The sequence below is a fragment of the Ciconia boyciana genome, chromosome 9 (genome assembly GCF_034638445.1).
Source record: "Ciconia boyciana chromosome 9, ASM3463844v1, whole genome shotgun sequence".
Taxonomy (NCBI): Eukaryota; Metazoa; Chordata; class Aves; order Ciconiiformes; family Ciconiidae; genus Ciconia; species Ciconia boyciana.
The window spans coordinates 25,180,521-25,192,549 of NC_132942.1; the positions used below are offsets into that span (position 1 = coordinate 25,180,521).

At 55.6% G+C, this 12,029-nt stretch overlaps 1 protein-coding gene across 1 annotated transcript; it reads right to left on the minus strand.

Moving 5' to 3' along the window:
• Window positions 1-3,182: 3,182 nt before the first annotated feature.
• On the minus strand, window positions 3,183-4,569 carry LOC140656767 (metallothionein-1). Its single transcript, XM_072872855.1, has 3 exons — window positions 4,453-4,569; window positions 4,016-4,081; window positions 3,183-3,403 (listed from the first exon to the last, which is right to left on the minus strand). Exons 1-3 carry the CDS (start codon window positions 4,481-4,483, stop codon window positions 3,309-3,311), a joined length of 192 nt encoding a protein of 63 aa, XP_072728956.1. The 5' UTR covers window positions 4,484-4,569; the 3' UTR covers window positions 3,183-3,308.
• Between the last annotated feature and the right edge of the window lie 7,460 nt (window positions 4,570-12,029).

Genomic DNA, 12,029 nt, shown 5'->3' on the forward strand with positions numbered 1-12,029 from the left:
GGGCAGTGCAGCATCCCCACAGGACCATGCATGGAGCCAGGAGAGGAAAAGAGCATGGAAAATGCCCTGTTTCCCAATCAGGGCATTTCCACTGAATAATGAAGTCACCCCACAGTGAGACAGGGAGGGATGAGCCATGTGTCCCCTGAGGTGCAGGTTTGCCAAATTGTCAGGGTGCAGGGCATGTGCTGGATGCTAGCGGGGAGAGGGGACCTCGAGGGGGTTTCCTGCATCATTGCTGGAAATGCTGTACTCCGATTTCCCGGGGCTGGCAGGGAGTGGTTAATCCCAAGGCTGTGCTCATGTAGGAGGAGTGCCAGGTCCAGCTCTGATTTTGTAGCAGCTGTAAAGCGAGCAGAGGAACCACAGCTGCCCAGCACAGGTCTCGGGGGTCGGAACTGAGCTACCAGGACCCCTGTCTGCCCCCTGCTTCCCGTGCAGGCAGGGGACAGCAGCTGATATCTGCTCTCCATCACACTGCTGTGGGGCACAGGGACAGGCAAGGGGCAGAGCCACGGGGCAGGACTGATGCAAACCCCCTCCCAGCGTGGGCACGGGATCCAGTGGGATCCCCCACAACATCCTTCTCTCTAAACTGGAGAGATGGATTTGACGGATGGACTGTTTGGTGGATGAGAAATTGGCTGGATGGTCACATCCAGAGAGTAGTGGTCAACAGCTCAATGTCCAGATGGAGATCAGTGATGAATTGTGTCCCTCAGGGGTCCATACTGGGACCAGTACTGTTCCATATCTTCATCAGCCACCTAAGTGGTGGGATCAAGGGCACCCTCAGCAAATGGGCAGATGACATGGAGCTGAGCGGTGCGGTTGACACTCCTGAGAGATGGGATGCCACCCAGAGGGACCTGGACAAGCTGGAGAAGTGGGCCCATGTGAACTTCATGAGGTTCAACAAGGCCAAGTGCAAGGTCCCACACTTGGGTCGGGGCAACTCCTGGTATCAATACAAGCTGGGGGATGAAGGAGTTGAGACAGGAGAAGGACTTGGCAGATTAAAAGCTGGACGTGAGCCGGCAATGTGTGCTTGCAGCCCAGAAAGCCAACCATATCCTGGGCTGCATCACAAGAAGTGTGGCCAGCAGGTCGAGGGAGGCGATTCTGCCCCTCTGCTCTGCTCTGGTGAGCCCCCCCCGGAGTACTGCGTCCAGCTCTGGAGCCCTCAGCACAGGAAAGACATGGACCTGTTGGAGCAGGTCAGAGGAGGGCCACAAAAATGATCAGAGGGATGGAACACCTCTCCTATGAGGAAAGGCTGAGAGAAGGCTGGGGTTGTTCAGCCTGGAGAAGAGAAGGCTCCAAGGAGACCTTACTGCAGCCTTTCAGTACTTAAAGGGGGCTTGTAAGAAAGATGGGGACAGACTTTTTAGTAGGGCCTGTGGCAATAGGACAAGGGGCAATGGTTTTAAACTAAAAGAGGGTAGATTCAGACTAGATATAAGGAAGAAATTTTTTACAATGAGGGTGGTGAAACACTGGCACAGGTTGCCCAGAGAGGTGGTAGATGCCCCATCCCTGGAAACATTCAAGGTCAGGTTGGACGGGGCTCTGAGCAACCTGATCTAGGTGAAGATGTCCCTGCTCATTGCAGGGGGGTTGGACTAGATGACCTTTAAAGGTCCCTTCCAACCCAAACTATTCTGTGATTCTGCAATTCTATGAAACCCACCAGGGACAGCGAGGCTGGAAGGATGCTCTCAGCCCCACTGGTTAAACCACATGTTTCAGGATAAATCCCATTAGCAACCTCTCCTTCATGCTTGTTGTGGGGCCACCAACAATGTTTTTGCATGGTTGGTACTTAAATCTCTCTGGATAGGAAGGAATAAAGATAACCCTGCTATTTGCAGAATAGAGTTTAGTTTGACACTCCAGAGCTGATGCTGCACCCTGCCTGCAGCATGCCTGCCCTGCCCTACATTCAGCTGGCATAGGGACGTGCTTTATGCCCGTTGGAAGCAGTGGGGTGGTGGTGACATCTCAGGGGACGCCCTGGGGAAGGAGCCCTCCTGGAGCAAAGGGGTATCCTGTGGGCATTGGCACTGCAAGCAGTTGGTGGGCAGGGGTGGCTTCAGCCGTGCCAAAATCCTGGCTGAGTCCTGGCAGCGGTGGCTCGATGGGTCAGGAAGAATTTCGCAGCTAAGAAGAGGCCACGAAAGGCTGCATTTAGGGAATGCGGAGACAGGCAGTCCCCTTGTGTGTCCTGGGAAACAGCATGGTGCCATGTGGCACCTGGGCCGCAGCATCCTGGCAGGGCAAGGGCAAGCATCATACCCCAGCAAGGGCATCACATCCCCTTGTGGGCATTGCACCCTGGCATGGGCATTGCAACCCATCACAGACATCCTATCCCATCACGGGCATTGCACCCTGACATAGGCATCACATCCCATTGCAGGCATTGCAAACCATTGCAGGCATTTTATCCTGGCATGGGCATCACATCCCATTGTGGACATTGCACCCTGTCATGGGTATCGCAACCCATCATGGGCATTGCACCCTGGCATGGGCATCACACCCCATTGCAGGCATCACATCCCATCATGGTCATTGTACCCTGGCACGGGCATCACATCCCCTTGTGGGCATTGCACCCCATCCCAGGCATCACATCCCATCGCAGGTATTGCGCCATGGGCACTGCACCCCATTGCAGGCATCCAGGTCACCTGGGGCTCCCCCCAGAAGTGCCCTGCCAGAGGTGGCAGGGGGATAAGCAAGGTGGTTCTTCCAGCCAGTTCAACTAAACTGCCAGGAGGAAAACTAAACCTGTTTCCCTGCCACCCCACCTGCTGTGGAAATGTTACCCCTGGAAATGGGCAGGGCCGCAGCACTTATTATGCTGTGGTGAAGGCTTGTAATAACGAGCTGCTTATTAGCCCCGAGGATTTCTGGTGGAGAAGAAGCATGGGATTTACCCTTGGGTAACAACAGGGCAGGGAAAAACACCCCTATAAATTACCTTGTGCAGGGAAAGTGTTAAAACAAGAGTCAGAGCTGCTGGTAGGGAGGGCAGAGCCAAGATTGGAAGAAAGGAGCAAAAGTAAGACATGGACTCTCTGCCATGACCCCCCAGGCATGCTGCCCTCCCACTCCCCAGGAAAACCACCCCATCCAACAGAAGTGCCAGGTTCCTTATAGACCTTTATATACACATCACTTTATTTAGGTAGCTTATTACACATCACAAGTGACAAACACTAAAGATATCTGAACACATATAAAAACAACATACACAATAAGGTTATTCTTCTGCAGCCCCCCAGATGTGCAGCCAGGGGTCCCTATTTGCAGCAGCTACACTTGGCGGAGGGGGGCCCCTTGCAGACACAGCCCTGCGCACACTTGGCACATCCCGCTGGGCAGCAGGAGCAGCAGCCTGTGAGGGGGAGAAAAATAAGTTGGGGACTTTGCTGGGGGGGGTGTCTCGGGGGGGGGGTGTGTCTCAGGGTGGGGTTTGGGGGGGTCCCACAGGGGATGGCTGGTTTGGAGACCTCCCACTGACCCCTGTCCTCCCCTTTTAGCAGCACCCCCATCCCTGGTGGCATCTCCCAGGGTGTTTTTGCATCTAGGGCCAGCATTGGGGAGGCAGCAGGAGAGCACAGGACCCCCAGGGGGGTGCTCACCGGTGCCCCCCAGTCCGTCTCTGTGCAAACCCTCCCGCACACAGCTGTGCCCGAGGGTGATGGCATCAGGAGCAGCCAGAAGAAATCCCAGTGCTGGTCTCCTCCCGGGGCATCCCCTTGCACTGAGCCTGAGGTGCCAGCCAGGGGTACACTGCGTTTCAGGTTACACCAGGTAGCTTGTATAGCCTGGTGGGGGTGGGGGGGAATTCACCTTGTGCTTCTTTGGGGGCAAAAAAATACGGGAGGAATAAACGCAACTCTGGCAATGCTGAGCCTGATTGGATTCAGTGTGTCCAGGGATGTGTAGTGAAAAGCCCCATGAGTGTTTCTGACCCCCCCCGTGGGGCTCGGGCACCACTCCTTACCTTTTTTGCAGGATGTGCATTTGCAGTTTTTGCATTTGCAGTTGTCCCCGCAGGTGCAGGTGCCACCTAAGACACAGAGAAAAGGAAGAGAAGGGTTGAGAGGAGGTGGTGGGAGGAGACGCCGCATCCCCGGCGATCAGCGGGGATGCTCTGGGGCGAGGCCCGCAAGGGGAGCATCGCCGCCCCTCCGCCCTCCGGCAGCGCCGGCCGGGGCTGACGCTTTGGCCTCGCTCGGCGGGGAGGTCACGGCATTGCCAGCTGCTTCCCGGCGAGATGCTCCAGGTGCGACACCGCAACGCTGGGAAAGGGCTTCAGCAGCCGGCCCGGCCGGGATGAGAGCATCGGGGACGGCGGAGGGTGGGAGCGCCGGCGGTCCCGCCGGAATGCTCCGGCTCCCGCAGCCCCCCGGGGCCGAGGCGGAGGAAGCGCCGGCTTACCCGTGGCGCAAGGGCAGTCCTGGGAGTCCATGTCTGCCTGGGCTGGGTGCTGGCTACCGGACACGCTGGGCGACAGGAAGAACGGCTCTGGCAGGACCCGCAGCCGCCTCCTATTTATCCTTGGCCAGGCGAGAGCGAGTGCAAAACCTCCGCCCCTCGCAGCCTGCGCACGGCTCAGCCCGGCACCTGCCCCGGGCGCTGCTGATTCACTGCCCGGCAGCAGGGAGCAGTGGGGGCTCCCGCGCCCCCCCTCCCCGGGGTGCCGGGGGCAGCAGGGGGGGCTGCCTGGGTGGCCACCGCTCCCCGCTGAGATGTTGGCGGGGTGCGGAGAACAGCCAGCTCTCATCACACAGATGGCACCTGCCTCGGGAGCGCTGCTCCACTCCCACGGGCCGGGGGGCTGAGGGGCTGCACCCAGGGAGGGCCCCGCTGCCTGGCCCTTTCCCAGAATCAAGCTGCTGAGCCCCTAGATGTCTCGGGGGGGTGCATTGACGCCAGGGCTGCCACCACGGCAGGGAGCACTCAGCCCCCTCCTCCCAGAGCTGGGGCAGTGGGGTGACAGGGATGCGGTCCCTGCCCCAGACCCTGGCCTGTGGCTCCGACGCCTTCCCCGCGAGCAAGAGCAGCAACAAGCCGGACTGGCCCGGCCGGAGCCTGCCATGCCCTCCCAGTGCCCCAGGACAGCGGCGCCCACATCCCCTCGGCGCCGCGCATGGCATGTCGGGGGCCCCATCTCCTTTGCGGCTGGGGTGCTCCATCCCACTCGTCTGAATTAATTTCCGCACACCATTAGCTGGGTGCGTAGGGGGAGGAGGGTGGCGGGCGAGCTGCCATCACCCTGGTCAACTCCTCTGGTGGGTTTTACCCACCTACTCGAAAGAGCAGTGAGGGTTTGGGGTGGAAGGCATGAAAAAAATGATGCTTTCTGAGATTTTGGGTGCAGGGAGGGACTGCTCCACAGCCAGGAGGCATTGCCAGCCGTGAAGCATCCTTCCTCCTCACCCCTGGGGTTTTTTGCATGCTCCCCAGTGTCGGTGGTACCCCATCCTGGCTGCCCCACACTCTGAAACTCCTTTGCTTCGGGGTTTTATCCCAGCTGGGCTTTTGCCACGGTGCCTGGCTAAGGCGGTTTGTCAGAGGCGATGCTAATCCAGCCGAAACAGCGGGCCAGGGAGTATTTTTACCACCCAGCTGTCTGGGCATGTTGGGAGCTTGTTGGGTGACCTGATGGGGAGTGGTGCCAGCGCCCCGACTCAGCGTCTCCTCCAGCCCAGCCAGGCCAGGGTGGGAAATCAGAACCTAAAAGTCTGAGGAAGGCAGAGCCAATGGGCCCCTTCCTCACCCTCGCTGCCCCAGCTAATGGTGGCCCAGTGTGCCAGCCCTGTGGTCATGTGAGCGTCATGCTGCTGCTGATGCACCGGGGCGTGATGGTGGGGATGGTGCCAGGGACCAGGCACGTGCCAAGGGCGTCAGTCGCTCCCACGGGAGCAGGGAAACACAAACGTGCCAGAGAACACACGTGCAAGTGGCCACACGCTGGCCCCAGCTATGGCCCCCTGCACTGTGAGTGTCATGGCAGAGGGGAGACATCTCCTTGGGGTCCCGCACATGCTCTGCTCCTAAATAACCAGCCAAGCACTCCCACAGTGCAGGAATATGCCCAGTGAAATGCTTCCAGCCTTATTGGGATGGATGCATGGGGAACAGCAATGCCACCGCAGCATCCTCTGTGTCTTCCCGCACCACCTGGCACCCTTGGCCACCCAGGCAAAGCCAGGGTGTTGGCAGATTGTCCCTGTCAATCAGGGACCTGCTGGCGGTGGCCCAGGGATGCAGGGACAGGCAGCCCCTCCAAAGTAGTTCCTCTCCTCCAGCCGGGGGGTAGAAAAGTGAAGCCCATGCTGGGGGAACAGAATGTCGGCTGCACTGTGCAATCCCTGCCACGCGAGGATGGGGTGGAGGAGAAGCTCTCCAGCACCTATTCTCAGCTCGGACCCCAGCCCTTTTTCCCTTCTTTCCTTCCTTTCTTTGCATGAAGGAAAAAAGCATCTTCCAGGTGATGCAGGACTGGGGGTCAGGGCTCTGGGAGGTCTTGTGTTGCTCCTGGTCTGTTCTGTAATTAATTTAGGATAGGGCTGGAGCAGTGGGTTGTCAATCGGACATGCATCAGCCAGGCCACCTCCAAGGAACAGCCTGTAATTGGGGTGATGAGCTGCAGAGCCGGCACCTCAGGGAGACCTTCCTGCTGCTTAAACATTCCCCATTACAAGGCCCTGCAAGCCCCCGTTTGCGTTCTGGCCCCTGCCTTCCATTTGCTGGGAGAGCCTGGCAGTTCCCCATCATTTAAATAAGCCTGATGCTGCTCCCCAGAGCTGAGCAAAACGGGCAAGATCCCTGCTCGGCAATTATTCACCAGCCCTTGCCATGCCAGACCTGTACCCCTTGGTGGCTGTGTCCCCTGCTCTGTGTCCCCTGGCTCTGTCCCCAGGCACATCCGTGGCAATCACCCCGAGACTGCTGGGCAAATTAACGCAGGTGAGTCAGCAGGATGCTCCAGTGCTCCAGGCAGAGCGGGAGATGATGCTCACTGGTGGGATGGTGATGGCTGAGCTGGGGTAATGGCTCTGCAGAGCATGGCAGGGAGAGGGCTCCCTGGAAAGGAGTAAAGGAGGCTGACAACCTTCAGAGAGATGCGGTGGAGGCACCTGTTGCTGCGACAGGCACCTGCAGCACCTGGGGTGCCTAGAGCCAATTGCCAAAAGCCATGGGACAGTTCTGGGGCTAGTGCTGGTGGCTGGCAGTGACTCAGCACAGGTGCCAGGCAGGCGAGGAGGAAGGGGCAGCAGCCAGCTCCCGAGGAGATGACCTGGCACAGGTCTGCCCTGACTCCCCACTGAAGGATGTGTGGCTCCAGTCACCTGTGGTCACACAGCGGCACGTGATGAACCTGCTTTTGCCTCCGGTTGCCCATGATTTTCTGCAGCCATCCCAGCACATCACCTTCAGGGGACCCTGTGGATGACTACAGGTCCCCCTCTCCGAGGGCACGTGTCTCCCCAGAGTACTTGCTCCTGGGCTTGTCATCCCTTCCTGAGCAGTGCCAGGTTTGGTGACCAGTCTTTTACCCAGAAACATCCCACACAGCCGCAGGGCTCCGTTGGCAAAGCACCACAGCTCAAATTGGTACGGACCATGGGCAGGGATGCCAGGGAGCTACAAAACCAGCGTGGGCACAGGACGGAGACCCTGGGGGACAGTTCCTCGGGGTACACTGCCCCTCACCATTGCCTGCTGCTTGCCAAGCAGGGAGCTGATGCCCCATGGCACCCCTGCTGCGCAGGGCACCCAGGGGTGCCCCCAATGCTGCGGCAGCAGTGAGTGCAGCTCAGCTCTACCTTCTCCAGCTGCCTGTTTGTCCTGGACCCTGGGCAGGAGAACCGCAGCCGGCTGGGACTGAGCTGCTGGGGGTACAAAGAGCCGTAACCCACCTGGGACCATCCTTTCAAGCTGAAATAGAGAAAATAAGGGGTCTTATACATCCCCCCTGGCACCCAGCAAACGCACAGTGCACTCGAAACAGTGAAAGCCAGTAGGAAGCCATGGGAGTGATTGCTGCTTAGAAAGCAGGCTTTGCTTTTATTTGACAGGTATCTCAGGTTATTATTTGCTGATGATAAACAAGTGCTTAAAACACGGGAAATAGGTGCTGATGTCATTTTGTTTTGCCAGCGCTTGCCAGCCCTTTGGCAGAGGAGGAAGAGGATGAATCACCCCTTACCTGCCGCAGGAAGCCATTCCCAACCGTTCCCCATGTGCATAGGCAAAGACTTGGAAACCGTTTGGGAGTGAAACCGGATTGGTGGGGTGACCTCACACTGTGGAGACTTCTTTTTTTTCCCAGAAAATGGTGAGCAAAGACTTGTTCTGGTCTCAGTGACAGACATGAGCTAAGCCCATCGTCTGCTTTCCCTCCTCACTCCTTCCCCAGGAGCTGCCCGCTTTCCTGCCAAACCCCTGCCTGCACCTTGATTGCAGCTTTGGGAAAATTTATCCCAGCTGGTGCTTCTCCAGATGCTCAGCTATCAGCAAAGACATGGTGTGTCTCCATTTACCTGCGTAAATGTCCTCCTTGGTGGGCTTCACTGGCCCACGATCATGTCTGTAGCAATAGAAACACACCTTTGGCAATGGCCTGCTCGCAGTGGGAAGGGGATGAGCAGATTTTCATTAAGCAGGAATTGCACTGCGTGCAATACTGCAATGCTTTCACAACCCTGCAGCATGCTTTGATGTGGGCTGTTTGGGAGCCGCCTTGCAACCCAGCTGGCTGCGCTGGGCCTGGGACTCCCAAGTCCGGGTTTCTGAGCTGGGCTCAGCCGCTGGCTCGTCCTATGGCTCCAGGCCAAGGGCTTTAAATTTATTCCATATTTCTTATCTGGAAATGAGCTATCAATATTACCTTACCCAGTGCGAAGAGGGTGGTGACTTGCTAATTATTTATTCTTAGGGGGAAGGGAAAGGGAGAGATGCTGAACCAGTGCCATGCAATTGGGTCCAGGAGTGTGAGCCTGACCCCACAAACTCCCCACCAGTTTTGGGGTATGCATTCCAGGGGGGGACCCCAGTACAAGCCCCTGCCTGGCGGTGTGGGGTTTTGGGGCTGGGTGATGTGTGTTCGGGCATGTCTGGAAGATGAAAGGGCTGATTCCTCTTTTGATTATGAAATTCTCATAAATGTTAATGGGAATTACTTCGAGGTCTAACGAGGGCAGAATTGCAGCCCCCAAGGGAAGAAAGGGGGTGAGGACCAACCACACTTTGGCTGGGAAATAAAAGGGCACAAATTTACCTTGACCCCCACCTGCGAGAGCAGGGTACCAGTGGGTCGGGGCTGCCCTGCATCCCTGCAGACCCTCCCAGGAAAGGGGGTCCCCAGGTGTCCCCCACCTTGCCCAGCACTGCTGGCACCTGCACAGACAGGCTTTAAGCATCAACTTAACTCTAGGCATCATTTTAACTCACAAATCTAATACTTTCCCAGTGTACAATTTGGATTTTCTTCTTCTTCTTTTTTTTTCCCCGTACATCTTCCCTTCCCTTTTGCGTCTTTCAGGTTCCCACAGACTTCAGACTCACCTGCTCCAACTACTCGCCGCCTCCCCTGGCTGAAACGTGACCTGAAGTTTCCAAGTATCGTTACCTTGGGCATATTTAATTATTTTATTCCCCTTTAGTTGCTAATTAGAAACCAAGAGTACAGGGGATGAGTAATCCCCTGGGATGTCGAGTAGATACTTGCCTGAGCTTGCAAAGAAAACACCAACCCCCTCGGTATAAAGACGTGAAATAAAAGGATGTGATATTTTCCTTGATGTCTTCATAGCCCTGCTCCTGAGATCCAGAGATCATGGTTGTCTATCCCGGGAATGATTCACAGAGTCACCGCACCGGATCCTGCCTCCCCCGAGAGCAGCTACTGCTCTTCCCATCTACCGTTCAGCAGTGGCTCTTCCCATCCCCATCTGAAGGCAATCCCATCCCAGGGATGTGCATGGGATGGGGCAAGAAATGCTGCTCCGTCTTGGGCAGCAAACCTGGGATGGGGAAGGAGAAAAGCCCCTGCAGACAGCAAAGCTGGTTTGCTGCTGCTCAGACAGGCTCAGTCTTCATTTTAAGAAGTATTTAGGTGTGCAGGTGCAATTGCTCATCCCTCCCTGCTCCCTCCAGCCATATTATCTCCTCCTCGAGGGATGGGGATGGTTATTTTTGCCAATGTTTTCCTAAGCTCAGTATCTAAGTGCTCCTCAGGGTTTAGCATCTCACCGGGGGAGACCAAGCAGGAGGATCCCCTGCCAGGCAGATAAGGGCATCGTGAATTTTCGGTTAGATTTGAAGTCTTTGCCAAGAAACAGCTCCTGGGTAGGTGACGATCCCTGTACTTGTTGTGCTGTCACTGCCAGCTTCTCCGTGCAACCTGCCTAGAAAACGAGCAACTGGGGCCAAGTGTGTTTCGATTACATTATAGTATAGTATAGTATATTATATATGTAATGTTATAGTAAATTATGCTCATAGAATCATAGAATATCTCAAGTTGGAAGGCACCCATAAGGATCATTGAGTCCAACTCCAATATATTCTATTCTATTCTGTTATGTTATATTATATTATGATAGGATATGATTCAGAGAGAGATATGTATATTTATATTCCCCCAGGAGCTAGAAAAGAGCAAACACTGATCATAGGGCATGGCCTTGCTCAGCTTGTGCAGAGCAGCTCCGGGGTCGTGCAGGAAGGAGGATGGCGATGCCCTCTTGCTGGTTATTGAGACCCCTGCTCCGGCGACGCAGCCAAGTCACCCCTTGAGTAACAGCCACACCAACCTCAGCCGTACAGCAGCACCGGCTGTGCAGCAGTGATACCCAGGGGCTCAGCAAGGATTATATGAGATTTCCCCCTCTATAGAAGTGGGGAAAGGGAAGGAACCCTGTCCCAAGCACAGCTGGACGGCTGCGACATGAGCAGAGCGGTCGCTGAACTCAGAACTGGATGCTGTACATATAATATAGATGGCAGGCCTTTCAAACGATGGGAAATGAGTACTAAAAGTCATGATCTCAATTTTAAGAGTTTCAGAGGCAGCAAATTCAAAGCAGCAGCTGTAACAGGCAGCGTAATTTAACCATATTGCAGACACGCCAAACCCAATACCATAATTAGAGATGCAAAATAATATTTACAGCCCAGATCATACGTATTTAGCTAGAAGTTGGAATTTTCATCTATTTACAATTTTACCAGCCTATAAAGGGCTCTGAGTGTAGTTTTTTTCCCCATTTTGCTTGGTCAGGTTTGCAGAGCCCAGCAGAGCAATGCTCAGCAGTGCTGGGAGGGGAGCTGGGGATTTTCCCTGGGAAGGCAGCAGGATTTGCTGGGCTTGAGCAACAACCTGTTGCCAATCTGAGTTCACGCTGGTGCTTTGCCTTTGTGCTTTGTATCCAAACCAGCACCCAAGAGGGGAGACCCGTTGCAAGGCTGGCACTGAGACCTGCACTCGCCCAAAATGGATCCACAAAGGGGAAAAAAACCCAACCCTCTTTAATATGCCACACGCGATTGCTGCTGTGTTATCCGCAAGTATAATGGCACATTAATAGAGCTGCCGGAAAAACTTGGTAAAACAATAAAAAAAAAAGAGAAAAAGGCGGTTGTCACATTCAGAGTCGCATGATCTCCGCTCGAGCACTGCCTTTGAGAGCCCTCCTTCGCATGCAGGGCAGGGACGCCGCTGCCGGCCAGGGCTTGGCCGATGCACAAGTAAATGCCAACCGGGACGTGCCTGCCAGCTTTCCTGGAAATAAATGAATCTTTGCCTCAATCTGGTGGCCTCTGCAGGGAAGGGCTGTTGTCCCAGCAGATCCTTTTCCAAACCTGCCTCTTGCTGGGATGGGCGTGATAACATGCCAGTGGATGGCAGGTGCTGGATTCAGGCGCTGGTTGGAGAGCGCGGCGTATTTATGGCACCCGTGAAGGTTATTGTGTTAAAATTATTTCTTAAACCCAAAATAATGTAA